This window comes from Ranitomeya imitator, chromosome 5 (assembly GCF_032444005.1).
Source record: "Ranitomeya imitator isolate aRanImi1 chromosome 5, aRanImi1.pri, whole genome shotgun sequence".
NCBI lineage: Eukaryota > Metazoa > Chordata > Amphibia > Anura > Dendrobatidae > Ranitomeya > Ranitomeya imitator.
Window position 1 is genome coordinate 275,271,586 of NC_091286.1, and position 19,277 is coordinate 275,290,862.

The 19,277-nt window shown below is 47.1% G+C and overlaps 1 protein-coding gene across 1 annotated transcript in view; it reads right to left on the reverse strand.

Annotated features, from left to right (window-relative positions):
• The window catches only part of LOC138637468 (amine sulfotransferase-like), a 190,980-nt gene that overhangs the window by 127,605 nt on the left and 44,098 nt on the right, over nt 1-19,277 (reverse strand). The window contains exon 4 of the mRNA XM_069726181.1: nt 18,025-18,151. Coding sequence (XP_069582282.1) covers nt 18,025-18,151 — 127 coding nt within the window. The remainder of the gene's footprint in view (nt 1-18,024; nt 18,152-19,277) is intronic.

The following is a 19,277-nucleotide window of genomic DNA, read 5'->3' on the forward strand; positions in this document are numbered from 1 at the left end:
AGTGCTGTGTGCACAGTCAACAGTCGCTCCTCTGTTATTGGGGTTCAGTAACGTCAGCTGATCCCCAGCTGTGTATCCGGCAATGTGTCATGCGACCGCCACGCTGGCACAACTAAAATGTACGGGGACCTGTCCCCCCCCCCCCTAGGCGTTTGTTACTGAAAGAGCCACCATGTGCAGCACTAATACTGCACAAGGGAAAGGTCGCTCTTGAAATTATGCTCCTTGCAAACGCTGAACTACACACTCATGTAATGTGTCCCCTCACACCGTCCAACCGTCCCGGAGGTGGGACTTTCCTTTGTAATGTGACGCAGCACAGCCGTCATTGCTACCCCCTTGGCACCGTGCGCTGCCTCCTTAGCGTTGTTTGATTCCGTCATGGACCCTGCGCTGTTATGTTATCCCTTGGCCATGCACAGTTTGCGCTGCCCGTCCTCTGACATCATTTGTTGTCGTCCTGGCTGCGCCTGTGCATCCACGCTGCCCGAAATCACACCTCGCAGTGTCGTCTAATGTGATCCCACAGTGGGCCTGGTATTCATTGGCCATGCTCAGTGCATATACTAGCCTCTCACTCCCCTTCTTCACGCTTCTTCAGACTAGGCGACGTCAGCTGATCCCTAATAGCATGCCACGGCCGTGACGCCGCACAGTCTGAAGAAGCAGGAAGGAGGTGAGTGAGAGGCGATGATATGCACTGCGCATGCCCATGGATCCCTGGCCCGCAGTGGGACTACATTAGATGACACTGCAAGGTTGGATCTCGGGCAGCTTGGATGCACAGGCACTGCCAGCCTGACACCTACATGATGTCAGAAGACGGGCACCGCTAACTGTGCATGGCCAAGGGATAACATTACAGCGCGGGCTCCGTGACAGAACCAAACAACGTTGAGGAGGTGGCGCCCGGCACCAAGGGGGTTGGAATGACGGCTGTGCTGTGTCACATTACAAAGGAAAGTCCCACTTCCGTGATGGTTTGACGGTGTGAGGGGACACATTATATGAGTGTGTACTTCATCGTTTGCAAGGAGCATAATTTTCGGAGCCACCATTTTCCATGTGCAGTATTACTGCTGTACAAGATGGCTCTTTCAGCAACAAATGCCTGGGGGGGGGGGTTAAAGGTTCCCTTTCAACTTGCTCCACTGCAGGCTTCGGCCTACACTCTGCTCCTCTTTGATTCCCTGGGTTTCAACACTGTCAGTTGCCACCTGGAAGTGTTGTCTACACAGAAAAAACACTAGGTGATGTGTCAGTGGGGTTCAGCACCGCCAGCTGTTCCCCTGCTGTGTAGTCGGCAACGTGTCCAGCACAAGCCACGCTGGCACAACAGAACAAAAGCTGCCACCAGTGCAGGCTTCGGCCTACACTCTGCTCCTCTCCTCCTCCTGCTGACCCTGGGCTCAAACACCGCTAGTTTTTGCCCGGAAGTGCTAGCTGCACAGAGAAAAACACCAGCCAATGTGTTAGTGGGGTTCAGCAACGCCAGCTGTTCCCCTGCTGTGTAGCCGGCAACGTGACCTGCAAACGCCACGCAGGCACATGAACTGAAATTAAAGGGAACCTGGCCCCACCCCCCCAGGTGTTTCTATGTATAACAGCCACCTAGTACAGCAGTACTGCTGCATTTGTACAAGGTGGCTGACTTTTTCTCCTTGCCCACGTGGAACTCAACACGTACAAAATGTGTCTCATTGAGACCATTCCACTGTCCCTGAGGTGTGACTTTCCTTTCTAATGATACGCAGCACCACCCTTGTTAGCGCTGCCCGTCTTTTGACATCATTGGTTAGCTGGCTGCGCCTGTGCGTCTGCCCTGCTCGAAACAACGCCCCTCGGTGTCTTATTTTTTTGAACAGCGAGGGTGTGATTGATGGGCATGTGCAGTGCATATATTTGCCTGTGTTCACTCATCTCCTTCCGCCTTCTTCAGACTGGGTGTCCTCATGGCCGCGGCAGGCGATAAGGGATCAGATGAGGCCGCCCAGTCTGAAGCAGGTGTAAGGACATGTGTGAGCGTCAAACATATTTACTGACCAAGGCCACGAATCCCAGCCACGCAGTGTGATTTTTTGAAAACACACTGTGGGTCTGGGATTCATGTCCATCGCTAACCGTAACGGCCGACATTAAATGAGGTCAGAAGACAGGAAGCGCTCACAGCGCATGGCCAAGGGATCACAATAGCGCAGACTCCTGTACAGCAAATAACAACGCTCAGGAATCTGCGCACAGCAGCTAGGTGTAAATTTTGACACATGTGCTGCATCTCCTTAAAAAGACAAGTCACGCCTCCACTACTGTTTGACAGTATAATGGGCTAAATAGTGTACGTGTTTTATTCAGCGTGTGCAAGGAGCAAAATTAAATAGAGCAACCTTTGACTTGTGCATCATTAATGCTGTTCAAGGTGTGGCTCTTGTACCTTGCAACACCTCAGGGGGGGGGTTAAAGGTAACCTTTGAAATTGGTTCAACTAGGCTTCGGCCTACACTCTGCTCCTCTACTCCTCCTGCTGACCCTGGGCTCAAACACCGCTAGTTTCTGCCCGGAACTGCTAGCTGCACAGAGAAAAACACCAGTCAATGTGTTAGTGGGGTTCAGCAACGCCAGCTGTTCCCCTGCTGTGTAGTCGGCAACGTGTCCAGCACAAGCCACGCTGGCACAACAGAACAAAAGCTGCCACCAGTGCAGGCTTCGGCCTACACTTTGCTCCTCTCCTCCTCCTGCTGACCCTGGGCTCAAACAACGCCAGTTTCTGCCCGGACATGCTAGCTGCACAGAGAAAAACACCAGCCAATGTGTTAGTGGGGTTCAGCACCGCCAGCTGTTCCCCTGCTGTGTAGTCGGCATCGTGTCCAGCACAAGCCACGCTGGCACAACTGACCAAAAGCTGCCACCAGTGCAGGCTTCGGCCTACACTTTGCTCCTCTCCTCCTCCTGCTGACCCTGGGCTCAAACAACGCCAGTTTCTGCCCGGACATGCTAGCTGCACAGAGAAAAACACCAGCCAATGTGTTAGTGGGGTCCAGCACCGCCAGCTGTTCCCCTGCTGTGTAGCTGGCAACGTGTCCTGCAAACACCACGCAGGCACATGAACTGAAATTGAAGGGAGCCTGCCCCCCACCCCCCCAGGTGTTTCTATGTATAACAGCCACCTTGTACAGCAGTACTGCTGCATTTGTACAAGGTGGCTGACTTTTTCTCCTTGCCCACGTGGAACTCAACAAGTACAAAATGTGTCTCATTACAGACCATTACAATGTCCCTGAGGTGTGACTTTCCTTTTTAATGACACGCAGCACCCCCATTGTTAGCGCTGCCCGTCTCCTGACATCATTGGTTGGCTGGCTGTGCCTGTGCGTCCCCCCTGCCCGACACAACGCCCCCCGTTGTCTCATATATTTTGACTGCGAGGGTGTGATTGATGGGCACGAGCAGTGCATATGTTCCCCTGTCTTCACTCCCCTCCTTCCGCCTTCTTCTGACTGTGCGGCCTCATGGCCGCGGCATGCGATAAGGGATCAGCTGAGGCCGCCCAGTCTGAAGCAGGTGTAAGGACATGTGTGAGCGGCGAACATATTTACTGCACAAGGCCACGAATCCCAGCACCGCAGTGTGACTTTAGGAAAAGCCACTGTGGGTCTGGGATTCATGGCCATCGTTAACCGCACCGGCCAACATGAAATGAGGTCATGAGACGGCCTGCACTAACAGGGTATTGCCAAGGGATAACACAAGAGCGCAGTTTCCTGTACTGCAAATAACAATGGTAAGGAATCTGCGCCCAGCACCTAGGTGTAAATTTGTACACCTGTGCTGCGTCTCCTTAAAAAGACTAGTAGTCACGCCTCCACTACTGTTTGACAGTATAATGGGCTAAATAGTGTACGTGTTTAATTCAGCATGTGCAAGGAGCAAAATTAAATAGAGCAACCTTTGACTTGTGCATCATTAATGCTGTTCAAGGTGTGGCTCTTGTACCTTGCAACACCTGAGGGGGGGGTTAAAGGTAACCTTTGAAATTGGTTCAACTAGGCTTCGGCCTACACTCTGCTCCTCTCCTCCTCCTGCTGACCCTGGGCTCAAACACCGCTAGTTTTTGCCCGGAACTGCTAGCTGCACAGAGAAAAACACCAGTCAATGTGTTAGTGGGGTTCAGCAACGCCAGCTGTTCCCCTGCTGTGTAGTCGGCAACGTGTCCAGCACAAGCCACGCTGGCACAACAGAACAAAAGCTGCCACCAGTGCAGGCTTCGGCCTACACTTTGCTCCTCTCCTCCTCCTGCTGACCCTGGGCTCAAACAACGCCAGTTTCTGCCCGGACATGCTAGCTGCGCAGAGAAAAACACCAGCCAATGTGTTAGTGGGGTTCAGCACCGCCAGCTGTTCCCCTGCTGTGTAGTCGGCATCGTGTCCAGCACAAGCCACGCTGGCACAACTGACCAAAAGCTGCCACCAGTGCAGGCTTCGGCCTACACTTTGCTCCTCTCCTCCTCCTGCTGACCCTGGGCTCAAACAACGCCAGTTTCTGCCCGGACATGCTAGCTGCACAGAGAAAAAGACCAGACAATGTGTTAGTGGGGTTCAGCACCGCCAGCTGTTCCCCTGCTGTGTAGCTGGCAACGTGTCCTGCAAACGCCACGCAGGCACATGAACTGAAATTGAAGGGAGCCTGCCCCCCACCCCCAGGTGTTTCTATGTATAACAGCCACCTTGTACAGCAGTACTGCTGCATTTGTACAAGGTGGCTGACTTTTTGTCCTTGCCCACGTGGAACTCAAAACGTACAAAATGTGTCTCATTGAGACCATTCCACTGTCCCTGAGGTGTGACTTTCCTGGTGTGACTTTCCTTTCTAATGATACGCAGCACCCCCCTTGGTAGCGCTTCCCGTCTTCTGACATCATTGGTTGGCTTGTTGCGCCTGTGCGTCCGCCCTGCCTGAAACAATGCTCCTCGTTGTCTTATTTTGACTGCGATGGTGTGATTGATGGGCACGAGCAGTGCATATCTTCACCTGTCTTAACTCATCTCCTTCCGCCTTCTTCAGACTGTGCAGCCTCATGGCCGCGGCATGCGAGAAGGGATCAGCAGAGGCCGCCCAGTCTGAAGCAGGTGTAAGGACGTGTGTGAGCTGCCAAAATATTTACTGCTCAAGGCCACGAATCACAGCACCGCAGTGTGACTTTATGAAAAGGCACTGTGGGTCTGGGATTTATGGCCATCGTTAACCGCACCGGCCAACATGAAATGAGGTCATAAGACGAGCAGCTCTAACAGGGCATTGCCAAGGGATAACACAAGAGCGCAGACTCCTGTACAGCAAATAACAACGCTCAGGAAGCTGCGCCAAGCACCAAGGCGTTATTTGGGACACCTGTGCTGCGTCTCCTTAAAAAGCCAAGTCACGCATCCACTACAGTTTGACTGTAGAATGGGCTAAATTGTGTACGTCTTTCATTCAGCGTGTGCAAGTAGACAAATTAATAGAGCAACCTTTCACTTGTGCAGCATTAATACTGCACAAGGTGTGTCTCTTGTACTTTGTAACACCTGAGGGGGGTTAAAGGTTTCCTTTGAAATTGGTTCAAATAGGCTTCGGCCTACACTCTGCTCCTCTCCTCCTCCTCCTGCTTCAACACGGGCTCTAACATCGCTAGTTTTTGACCGCAAGTGCTAGCTGCACAGAGAAAAACACACGCCATTGTGTTAGTGGGGTTCAGCAACGCCAGCTGTTCCCCCACTGTGTAGCCGGCAAAGTGTCCTGCAAACGCAACGCAGACACAAAGCTGCCTCCAGTGCAGGCTTCGGCCTACACTCTGCTCCCCCTGCTTACCCTTAGCTCCAACACCGCTAGTTGGGGCTCTTGGAAGACAATCTTTAATAGGCAACGCATCTGGGTTCCAGCACCGCCAGCTGGTTCTCGGCAGTGTTCTTGTCACAGGTACTCCCTCGTGCCAAGCCTGGTTTCAGCACCGTCACCTGTTTCCGGGTTGTGTCAAGCTCACTGAGACGCCTATGCTTGCCCCGTCGTGGTGCGGTCGGGTTAGCCAACTCCAGGGTGCCTCCAGTTTAGGAGCTTCCTATGTGGGCTGCGTGAACTGGTAGTCAAGGCTGGTTCTGTAGTGCCAGTAGGCCCAGCTCCCCCTGTAGGACTGTTGGGGTTCGGTAACTGCGGCTGCCTCGCGGCCTAGCTGTTCTCTCCTCTCCTGTGGGCCTTGGGTTCCACCACCTGGTTCCAGCACCGTCAGCTGGTTCCGGGCCGAGCCTTTGGCTTAGGTGCCTCCTCCTGGGTATCCGAGTTCCGCCAACGTCAGGCGGTCCTTGGTAGTGCTTTTAAGCGCGGGCACCTACAGCTTAGTAACCGGGTTCCAGCACCGTCAGCTGGTCCTCGGTCGTGCCATTGGCTCTTGCACACTGGGGCAACGCATCTGGGTTCCAGCACCGCCAGCTGGTTCTCGGCAGTGTTTTTGTCACAGGTACTCCCTCGTGCCAAACCTGGTTTCAGCACCGTCAGCTGTTTCCGGGTTGTGTCAAACTCGCTGAGACGCCTATGTTTGCCCCGTCGTGTTGCAGTCGGGTTAGCCAACTCCAGGGTGCCTCCAGTTTAGGAGCTTCCTATGTGGGCTGCGTGAACTGGTAGTCAAGGCTGGTTCTGTAGTGCCAGTAGGCCCAGCTCCCCCTGTAGGACTGTTGGGGTTCGGTAACTGCGGCTGCCTCGCGGCCTAGCTGTTCTCTCCTCTCCTGTGGGCCTTGGGTTCCACCACCTGGTTCCAGCACCGTCAGCTGGTTCCGGGCCGAGCCTTTGGCTTAGGTGCCTCCTCCTGGGTATCCGAGTTCCGCCAACGTCAGGCGGTCCTTGGTAGTGCTTTTAAGCGCGGGCACCTACAGCTTAGTAACCGGGTTCCAGCACCGTCAGCTGGTCCTCGGTCGTGCCATTGGCTCTTGCACACTGGGGCAACGCATCTGGGTTCCAGCACCGCCAGCTGGTTCTCGGCAGTGTTTTTGTCACAGGTACTCCCTCGTGCCAAACCTGGTTTCAGCACCGTCAGCTGTTTCCGGGTTGTGTCAAACTCGCTGAGACGCCTATGTTTGCCCCGTCGTGTTGCAGTCGGGTTAGCCAACTCCAGGGTGCCTCCAGTTTAGGAGCTTCCTATGTGGGCTGCGTGAACTGGTAGTCAAGGCTGGTTCTGTAGTGCCAGTAGGCCCAGCTCCCCCTGTAGGACTGTTGGGGTTCGGTAACTGCGGCTGCCTCGCGGCCTAGCTGTTCTCTCCTCTCCTGTGGGCCTTGGGGTCCACCACCTGGTTCCAGCACCGTCAGCTGGTTCCGGGCCGAGCCTTTGGCTTAGGTGCCTCCTCCTGGGTATCCGAGTTCCGCCAACGTCAGGCGGTCCTTGGTAGTGCTTTTAAGCGCGGGCACCTACAGCTTAGTAACCGGGTTCCAGCACCGCCAGCTGGTCCTCGGTCGTGCCATTGGCTCTTGCACACTGGGGCAACGCATCTGGGTTCCAGCACCGCCAGCTGGTTCTCGGCAGTGTTTTTGTCACAGGTACTCCCTCGTGCCAAACCTGGTTTCAGCACCGTCAGCTGTTTCCGGGGTGTGTCAAACTCGCTGAGACGCCTATGTTTGCCCCGTCGTGTTGCAGTCGGGTTAGCCAACTCCAGGGTGCCTCCAGTTTAGGAGCTTCCTATGTGGGCTGCGTGAACTGGTAGTCAAGGCTGGTTCTGTAGTGCCAGTAGGCCCAGCTCCCCCTGTAGGACTGTTGGGGTTCGGTAACTGCGGCTGCCTCGCGACCTAGCTGTTCTCTCCTCTCCTGTGGGCCTTCGGGTCCACCACCTGGTTCCAGCACCGTCAGCTGGTTCTCGGCAGTGTCTTTTGCTCTTGTACCTTCTGCTCCCCATCCTGGTTCCAGTAACGTCAGCTGGTTCCGGGCAGAGCCTTTGGCTTAGGTGCCTCCTTCTGGGTATCCGAGTTCCGCCAACGCCAGGCGGTCCTTGGTAGTGCTTTTTAGCACGGGTACCTCCTGCTTAGTAACCGGGTTCCAGTAACGTCAGCTGGTCCTCGGTAGTTCCATAGGCTCTTGAACCTTCGGGTAGCCATCCGAGTTCCAGTTCCATCAGCTGGTTCTTGGCATTTTCTCAGCCTTCTTGTACCTTCTGCTACATTTCCAAGTTTAAGACCCTAAAGTCGACGACCCGGAAGACCACCCCGATGACGACGACCCGGAAGACCACCCCGATGACGACGACGACGACCCGGAAGACCACCCCAATGACGACGGCGGAGACGACGACGGCTGAGACGACGACGGCGGAGATGACGACACTGGAGACGACGACCCTGGAGACGACGACATGGAAGACCGAGAAGCAGAAGAACAAGAGGCTGCAGAACAAAGAGCAGAAGAACATTAAGCATAAGACTTAATATCAGAGCAAAAGATATTATCTAAATTATATGCAGAAGAAGACTAAGCAGTGTATGGGGGTGAGTCCGTTCCTCCTCGTGGTGCCCCTGGATAAAGCCTGATGCTGCAGGCCAAACTGAACGCTGACAAATGTAACTTTTGTGACTGGCAGAATGGAAGGTGTAATCTTCCAACTTTTATAGATAACAACTACGAGAATGCCTGTCACAAATGAGAATATGATGAAGAAGTAGAATAGGAAGAATAATAACAGTGGAATAAAAAGAATATGTAGAATAGGAAGAATAATAATAGTTGAATAAAATGAATATGAAGAATGTAATAAAAAAAAAAATAGGTAGAAGATGAAGAAGAAGATGAATAAGGTGAAGAAGAAGTTGATGTCAAAGATGCTGATGATGATGAAGATGAAAGTGTGGGAAAAGTAAGAAAAAAAAGAAGGGGAAGGGCGTGGAATAGTGAAACATCAATATCTGACAAAATAAAAAAAAATTTACATACTCAATATCTTTTTCACTCCGAACGTCTTTAAAAAAAAAAAAACATGCTATTCTATTTGATTGGGCTAAACCTCATTGCCTTTAATGTCTCCGCCACCTCCCACAATACATCCTACATTATTCTTAGTTGTTTTCCTTGATGTAGAATGAACCTACAAGGAAAGAAAGGGTTTATTTTAATTCCGATATTTTGGTCCCATTGACTTGCATTGGGATTGGGTATCGGTATCGGCGATATCCGATATTTTTTGAATATCGGCCGATCCCAACCGATACCGATACTTTCCGATATCGGAAGGTATCGCTCAACACTACTCAGGATGTATTAAGTACCCTAGTGGCTTCAATGCCTCGTTGGTGTGGTGCAGTAATTAAAGCAAGAGGTTATTGTATAAAATACCAAGTTATGGCATTGTAAACAATGAATTACTCTTTATGTTGTGAGCAATAAATAGTATATGCAAAACTTTTGGCAGTCAGTTTTCTTTCACTAAATGTCCATACCTGTATTCTAAAGCATTTTGGTTAAAATTAAGGTCTTGCAGGATGACAAATTCATGCACTTTCAATTCATCACCAGGAAAATGTCATCACAACAATCAGACAGAAGAAATCATACTTAAAAAAAAAAGAAAAACTTTTGGCTTTCTACTGCATGGTATCAGTCCCTGCAGCTTCTTGTTCTGCTATCCTTGATGGACACAGCGCAATTGAACAATTAATGTTTGTTAATTTGGTGAATACGTGCCGACTACCTATTGCATCAGTCCATACAGCTTGTTGTTCTGCAAACATTTTAGGACTAAATATGTAGGTTAATTGAACATTCGAACAATGAGAGATGATCTTCTCCCTCCTCCCCCCAAACCTGTGGATAATGACCTGAAGAACAGCTGTTGGTAAAAAAAAGCAACCTCTATCCTTCTACAGAGAGACTCTATATAACAGCAGCCGAGGCATCATGGCTCCAACCAGAGGAATACAAGCTTGATCCACTTCCCATCACTGAACTTATGGAAGCGTTTGGAGAACCCAGGTTGGAACAATCAGGTCACATGACCACATACCTTAATGGACTATCAGCTCCCTAAACTTGCCGCTACCTCTTCTTTGGAGCAAAGTCAACATTTTTGGGTGAAGACTAAAATTTTCATTTATTCCTTCCACATTTCATTTCATTCCTGTCAAGCAACTAAAGGATTACTGATCTTTTTAAATGTGGTTTTGAGCACTTTGAGGGATTAGTTTTTAAAATGGTATCACTTTTGGGTATTTTTTGTCATATAGGCCATCAAAGTCACTTTAGTTGTGATGTGGTCCCTAAAAAAATTGGTTTTGGAAATTTTTTTTGGAAAAATGGAAAATTGCTGGTTAACAACATTAATGCTTCTAACTTCCTAACCAACAAATTATGTTTCAAAAATGATGCTGATGTAAAGTAGACATGTGTTAAATATTATGTATGATCTATTTTATCTGGTATAACTATTTGTTTTAAGGGCATAAAAATGCAAAGTTTAAAAACCGCTACATTTTAAAAAAAAATTGTGAAATTTTTCACAATTTTTTAAATAAACACAAATCATTTTTACCAAAATTTACCACTAACATGAAGTACAACTTGTATTAGAATTAATGGAATATGTTGAAGCATTCCAGAGTTATTACCTCATAATTTAGCGCTGTCAGAATTGTAATTTTTGGTCTGGACAGGAAAACAGGTTCAGAGCTGATGGGATTAAAGAGGATTTTTTATTTAGACCAAGTACCTCCTAATTAGTAGCCCAAAAAGGTCCTATAAGTCTATGGGAGTAGGAAAATGCCAAAAAGCCAACAAAAAATACTCCCATGAAAAAGTCAATGATGTAAAAATTACTCAAAATATATTTAATTTTTATTAAACAAATATAACTTCTCTTGACACATGGATACGACTATCAATGAGTTAGCTGGTATGTGTAGCCTGAAATAACGGACAAATATTTTTCCACCGGGTATAGACATTGTGCAGTAATAATATTAGCTGTATCTTTAAACCAGATACAGTTTCATTTTTTACATTGAAAACTGCACAAATTACCCCATATGACCTTGTTTTCATGGTCTAGTTATTGATTGTCTTGCTTAATAGTTTCTAGTTTTAGCAGTAGATTCCCTTTTTTATCTTGTTTTTATTTCTTGTTTGTTACTTACATATTTGTTTAATAAAGATTATATACAGTGCCTTGCGAAAGTTTGGAACTTGCCCCCTGGAACTTTTCAACCTTTTACCACATATCATGCTTCAAACATAAAGATACCAAATGTAAATTTTTGGTGAAGAATCAACAACAAGTGGAACACAATTGTGATGTTGAACGAAATTTATTGGTTATTTTAAATTTTTGTGGAAATTCAAAAACTGAAAAATGAGGCGTGCAATATTATTTAGCCCTTTTACTTTCAGTGCAGCAAGTTCACTGTGGATCTCTGAATGATCCAATGTTGTCCTAAATGCCTAATGATGATAAATATAACCCACCTGTGTGTAATCAAGTCTCCGTATAAATGCACCTGCTCTGTGATAGTCTCAGGGTTCTGTTTGAAGCACAGAAAGCATCATGAAGACCAAGGAACACAACAGGCAGGTCCATGATACAGTTGAGGAGAAGTTTAAAGGTGGATTTGGATACAAAATGATTTCCAAAACTTTAACCCCTTAGCGACCGCCGATACGCCTTTTAACGGCGGCCGCTAACGGTACTTAAACCACAGTGCCGTTAATTAACGGCGCTGTGGAAAAAGTAAATAGCGCCCCCCAGAGTCGGATTTTCTCCAGGGTCTCGGCTGCCGGGGGTAGCCGAGACCCCAGAGAACATGATTCAGGGGTTTTTTAACCCACTCCGCATATGCGATCGCCGGTAATTAACCGTTTACCGGCGATCGCAAAAAAAAAAAAAAAACGCGATCTCTTTTTAATTTCTCTGTCCTCCGATGTGATCGCACATCGCAGGACAGAGAAAAGGGGTCCCAGGTAGCCCCCCAATACTCACCTATCTCCCCCGATGCTCCTCGTGTCTCCCGGTGGGCGCCGCCATCTTCAAAATGGCGGGCGCATGCGCAGTGCGCCCGCCGGCTGGCCCCGTGAGAATCTTTGGGGTCTCGGCTGCCGGGGGCAGCCGAGACCCCAAAGAGCATGATCGGGGTCGGTTTTACCGACCCCTGTTTTGCGATCACCGGTAATTAACTGTTTACCGGCGACCGCAAAAAAAGAAAAAGAAAAGTCAAAGTAATTCTCTGTCCTCTGATGTGATCGCACATCAGAGGACAGAGAAATAGGGGGATTCGGGGACCCTGCCATACTCACCTGTGTCCCTGGGTCCTCCTGCTGCTCCTCCTGGCCGTCGGGGAAAAGAAAATGGCGGGCGCATGTGCAGTGCGCCCGCCATCTGTCTCCATCTGCCGGCCTGCAGGAGAAGAGCAGTTGGGGCTAAAATTAGGGTTAGGGGTAGGGTTAGGGCTAGGGTTAGGGTTAGGGGTAGGGTTAGGGTTAGGGGTAGGGTTAGGGGTAGGGTTAGGGTTAGGGCTAGGGTTAGGGGTAGGGTTAGGGGTAGGGTTAGGGTTAGGGCTAGGGGTAGGGTTAGGGGTAGGGCTAGGGTTAGGGGTAGGGCTAGGGTTAGGGCTAGGGTTAGGGGTAGGGTTAGGGGTAGGGTTAGGGCTAGGATTAGGGTTAGGGTTAGGGCTAAATTTAGGGTTAGGGTTGGGGCTAAATTTAGGGTTAGGGTTGGGGCTAAATTTAGGGTTGGGCTTCTTTCACACTTACGTCGGTACGGGGCCGTCGCAATGCATCGGCCCGACATACCGACGCACGTTGTGAAAATTGTTCACAACGTGGGCAGCGGATGTAGTTTTTCAATGCATCCGCTGCCCAATCTATGTCCTGGGGAGGAGGGGGCGGAGTTACGGCCACGCATGCGTGGTCAGAAATGGCGGGTGCGACGTATAAAAAAACGTTACATTGAACTTTTTTTGTGCTGACGGTCCGCCAAAACACTGATCCAGTGCACGACGGACGCGACGTGTGGCCATCCGTCACGATCCGTCGGCAATACAAGTCTATGGGCAAAAAACGCATCCTGCGGGCACATTTGCAGGATCCGTTTCTTGTCCAAAACGACGGATTGCGACGGATGCCAAACAACGCAAGTGTGAAAGTAGCCTTAGGGCTAGGGTTAGGGTTGGGGCTAAAGTTAGGGCTAGGGTTGGGGCTAAAGTTAGGGTTAGAGTTGGGATTAGGGTTAGGGTTTCGATTAGGGTTGGTATTAGGGTTAGAGTTGGCATTAGGGTTACGCTTGGGATTAGGGTTAGGTTTGGGATTAGGGTTAAGGTTAGGGTTGTGATTAGGGGTGTATTGGGATTAGGGTTAGGTTTGAGGTTAGGGTTGAGATTAGGATTAGGGGTGTGTTGGATTTAGGGTTTTGATTAGGGTTATGGTTAGGGTTGACATTAGGGTTGTTTTGGGGTAAGGGTTGTGATTATGGTTAGGGTTAGTGATTAGGATGATGGATCAGGTTGGGATTAGGGTTAGGGGTGTGTTGGGGTTAGGGTTGGAGCTAGAATTGGGGGGTTTCCACTGTTTAGGTACATCAGGGGGTCTCCAAACACGATAGCCAATTTTGCGCTCAAAAATTCAAATGCTGCTCCCTCCCTTCTGAGCTCTGCCGTGTGCCCAAACAGTGGGTTACCCCCACATATGGAGCATCAGCATACTCGGGATAAATTGGACAACAACTTCTGGGGTCCAATTTCTCTTGTTACCCTTGTGAAAATAAAAACTTGGGGGCTACAAAATCCTTTTTGTGGAAAAATATATATATATTTTTTTTATGACTCTGCATTATAAACTTCTGTGAAGCACTTGGGCATTCAAAGTTCTCACCACACATCTATATAAGTTCCTTGGGGGTCTATTTTCCAAAACGGGGTCACTTGTGGGGGGTTACTACTGTTTAGGTACATCAGGGGCTCTGCAAACGCAACATAACGCCCACAGACCATTCTAAGTCTGCATTCCAAAACGGCGCTCCTTCCCTTCCGAGCTCTGCCGTGCGCCCAAACAGTGGTTTACCCCCACATATGGGGCATCAGCATACTCAGGATAAATTGGACAACAACTTTAGTGGTCCAATTTCTCCTGTTACCCTTGTGAAAATAAAAACTTGGGGGCTGCAATATCTTTTTTGTGAAAAAAAAAATATTTTTTATTTTCACGACTCTGCATTCTAAACTTCTGTGAAGCACTTGGGCATGCAAAATTCTTACCACACATCTAGATAAGTTCCTTGGGGGGTCTAGTTTCCAAAATAGGGTCACTTGTGGAGGGTTTCTACTGGTTAGGTACATCAAGGGCTCTGCAATCGCAACATAATGCCCACAGACCATTCTATCAAAGTCTGCATTCCAAAAAGGCGCTCCTTCCCTTCCGAGCTCTGCTGTGCGCCCAAACAGTGGTTTACCCCCACATATGGCGCATCAGCGTACTCGGGATAAATTGGACAACAACTATTGCAGTCCAATTTCTCCTGTTACCCTTGTGAAAATAAAAACTTGGGGGCTACAATATCTTTTTTATGGAAAAAAAAAATATTTTTTATTTTCACGACTCTGCATTCTAAACTTCTGTGAAGCACTTGGGCATTCAAAGTTCTCACCACACATCTAGATAAGTTCCATGGGGGGTCTAGTTTCCAAAACGGGGTCACTATTTCTACTGTTTAGGCACATCAGGGGCTCTCCAAACGCGACATGGCGTCCGATCTCAATTCCAGCCAATTCTACATTGAAAAAGTAAAACGGCACTCTTTCTCTTCCAAGCTCTGCGGTGCGCCCAAACAGTGGTTTACCCCCACATATTGGGTATTGACGTACTCAGGAGAAATTGCACAACAACTTTAGTGGTCTAATTTCTCCTGTTACCCTTGTGAAAATAAAAATTTGTGGGCAAAAAGATCATTTTTGTAGAAAAAATGCGATTTTTTTTTTCATGGCTCTACGTTATAAACTTCTGTGAAGCACATGGGGGTTCAAAGTGCTCACCACACATCTAGATAAGTTCCTTAAGGGGTCTAGTTTCCAAAATGGTGTCACTTGTGGGGGGTTTCCACTGTTAAGGCACATCAGGGGCTCTCCAAACGCGACATGGCGTCCAATCTCAATTCCAGCCAATTCTACATTGAAAAAGTAAAACGGCGCTCCTTCACTTCCAAGCTCTGTGGTGCGCCCAAACAGTGGTTTACCCTCACATATGGGGTATTGACGTATTCAGGAGAAATCGCACAACAACTTTTGTGGTCTAATTTCTCCTGTTACCCTTGTGAAAATAAGAATTTGTGGGCGAAAAGATCATTTTTGTGTAAACAAAAGCGATTTTTTTATTTTCACGGCTCTACGTTATAAACTTCTGTGAAGCACTTGGGGGTTCAAAGTGCTCACCACACATCTAGATAAGTTCCTTAAGGGGTCTAGTTTCCAAAATGGTGTCACTTGTGGGGAGTTTCCACTGTTTAGGCACATCAGGGGCTCTCTAAACGTGACATGGCGTCCGATCTCAATTCCAGCCAATTCTGCATTGAAAAAGTCAAACGGCGCTCCTTCCCTTCCGAGCTCTGCGATGCGCCCAAAAAGTGGTTTACCCCCACATACGGGGTATTGGCGTATTCAGGAGAAATTGCATAACAAAATTTATGGTTACATTTCTGTTTTTACACTTGTGAAAATAAAAAAAATGGTTCTGAATTAAGATGTTTGCAAAAAAAAGTTAAATGTTCATTTTTTCCTTCCACATTGTTTCAGTTCCTGTGAAGCATGTAATGGGTTAATAAACTTCTTGAATGTGGTTTTGAGAACCTTGAGGGGTGTAGTTTTTAGAATGGTGTCACACTTCATTATTTTCTATCATATAGACCCCTCAAAATGACTTCAAATGTGATGTGGTCCCTAAAAAAAAATGGTGTTGTAAAAATGAGAAATTGCTGGTCAACTTTTAACCCTTATAACTCCCTAACGAAAAAAAATTTTGTTTCCAAAATTGTGCTGATGTAAAGTAGACATGTGGCAAATGTTATTTATTAACTATTTTTCATGACATATCTCTCTGATTTAAGGGCATAAAAATACAAAGTTTGAAAATTGCAAAATTTTACAAATTTTCGCCATATTTCCGTTTTTTTCATAAATAATCGCAAGTAATATCGAAAAAATGTTACCAGTAACATGAAGTACAATATGTCATGAAAAAAAAAACTTAGAATCAGCAGGATCCGTTGAAGCGTTCCAGAGTTATAACCTCATAAAGTGACAGTGGTCAGAATTGCAAAAATTGGCTCAGTCATTAAGTACCAAATTGACTCTGTCACTAAGGGGTTAAACATCCCAAGGAGCACTGTGCAAGCAATCTTATTGAAATGGAAGGAGAATCATGCCACTGAAAATTTACCAAGACCCGGCTGTCCCTCAAAACTTTCATCTGAAACAAGGAGAAGACTGATCAGAGATGCAGCCAAGAGGCCCATGATCACTCTGGATGAACTGCAGAGATCTACAGCTGAGGTGGGACAGTCTGTCCAGAGGACAACAATCAGTCATACACTGCACAAATCTGGCCTTTATGGAAGAGTGGCAAGAAGAAAGCCATTTCTCAAAGATATCCATAAAAAGTGTTGTTTAAAGTTTGCAACAAGCCACCTGGGAGACACACCAAACATGTGGAAGAGGGTGCTCTGATCAAATGAAACCAAAATCGAGCTTTTTGGCCACAATGCCAAACAATATGTTTGGCTTAACGGCAACACAGCTCATCACCCTGAACACACCATCCCCACTGTCAAACATGGTGGTGGCAGCATCATGGTTTGGGCCTGCTTTTCTTCAGCAGGAAAAGGGAAGATGGTTAAAATTGATGGGAAGATGGATGGAGCCAATTACAGGACCATTCTTAAAGAAAACCTGTTGGAGTCTGCAAAAGACCTGAGACTGGGATGGAGATTTGTCTTTGAACAAGACAATGATCCCAAACATAAAGCAAAATCTACAATGAAATGGTTCACAAATAAACTTATCCAGGTGTTAGAATGGCCAAGTCAAAGTCCAGACCTCAATCCAATTGAGAATCTGTGGAAAGAGCTGAAAACTGCTGTTCACAAACAATCTCCATCAAACCTCACTGAACTCGAGCTGTTTGCCAAGGAAGAATGGGCAAGAATTTCAGTCTGTCAATGTACAAAACTGATAGAGACATGCCCCAAGCGACTTGCAGTTGTAATCGCAGCAAAAGGTGGGGCAACAAAGTATTAAGTTAAAGGGGCCGAATAATATTGCACGCCCCACTTTTCAGTTTTTGAATTTCCACAAAAATTTAAAATAACCAATACATTTGATTCAACTTCACAATTGAGTTTCACTTGTTGTTGATTCTTTACCAAAAAATTACATTTGGTATCTTTATGTTTGAAGCATGATATGTGGGAAAAGGTTGAAAAGTTCCAGGGGGCCGAATACTTTCGCAAGGCACTGTATTTAATAATTTTTGCATCATTGATTTTTTCATGGGATTATTTTTTGTCGGCTCCTCTAATTGTTGCATCTCCACTGCTTCTGGAACAGTTTTTATTTTTCTTCTGTGCTTCTCAGATAACCAACTCTGCATTTACCACAGAACCTCTCTTTTTCTGAGGCCGTGTTTTGATTAATCAGCAACAGAGGCAAAAAAGCAAATTTGTCCATTGAACTTCCGTAATACACACCCAGCAGGTTGAGAGTAAAATTTGCACCTTTATTTCGAGGATTATAGAATAAGAATGGATAGATGCAGAAGAAAAAGAAAAAACGATCCAGAATAACTGGAACAGAAGCAATTTGAGGAAGTACTTGTTCGAGTTTTAAAATCCAGTGGACGGTCCCCTTGAAAGCGTACTTGTGAGCGAATTATTTCTGCCTTAACAACATATTCCAATGATCAGTGTGGTTACATTTTGTGTGCATGGATACATATATATTTGTTTACAAACCTTAAATATGCTTATAATAAACTTAACAGGAGTTGATAATTACCTCTCCCTGATGTGAAGAGGTCCATAAATTGTCCAATATTCAATTTAAAATTAAATGAAGAAAATCTTCGGTAGAAGTGATAATAAGACACAAGGCAATCTTTTGCGTTTCGACACACATAGACAATCTGGAAGTAATTAGAATATCTTAAGTGTGCTACACTCACAATCACATGGCTAATCATCATTTACCAATTACCTTACAAGTACAAAACAGAGTAGTTTGCATATCTTTCATGTATTTTTAAGTTAGTGTTCATTATCCCCTCTACAGCAAAAAATGCTGCTAAGCAACAAGTCTTAAGGTACCGTCACACATAACGATATCGTTAACGATATCGTTGCTTTTTGTGACGTAGCAACGATATCGTTAAGGAAATCGTTATGTGTGACAGCGACCAACGATCAGGCCCCTGCTGGGAGATCGTTGGTCGCTGAGGAAAGTCCAGAACTTTATTTCGTCGCTGGACCTCCCGCAGACATCGCTGGATCGGCGTGTGTGACAGGGCCGCGCTTAGTAACCCGATGTTTACCCTGGTTACCAGCATAAACGTTAAAAAAACAAATACTACATACTTACCTTCAGCTGTCTGTCCCCGGCGCTGTTCTTCTCTGCACTCCTCCTGCATCCTGTGTCAGCGCCAGCCAGACGAAAAGCACAGCGGTGACGTCACCGCTCTGCTTTACGGCTGACCGGCACTGACAGTGCAGAGGAAAGCACAGCGCCGGAGGACAGACAGCTGAAGGTAAGTATGTAGTGTTTGTTTTTTTAACGATTACGCTGGTAACGAGGGTAAACATCGGGTTACTAAGCGCGGCCCTGCGCTTAGTAACCCGATGTTTACCCTGGTTACCGGGGACCTCGGGATCGTTGGTCGCTGGAGAGCTGTCTGTGTGACAGCTCTCCAGTGACCAAACAGCGACGCTGCAGCGATCAACATCGTTGTCGGTATCGCTGCAGCGTCGCTCAGTGTGACGGTACCTTTAGTGGGGTTATCTTGTGATTGAGACATTTGAATTGTGAGAGATGTGCAGCTTCCTATTTAGGCGACATTCAAACATTCAGTGTTTGGTCAGTATTTTACCTGTTTCTGTAAGCCAACACCAGAAGTTGAACAATCAGAGGAAAAGTATACTAGAAACACATCACCAATTCTGTATTTATCACCCACTCCTGGTTTTTGGCTTAGAAATATCAATGTAGAATATTGACCAAATAATGAACGTGTGAACGTGACCTAAATGAAATACCCG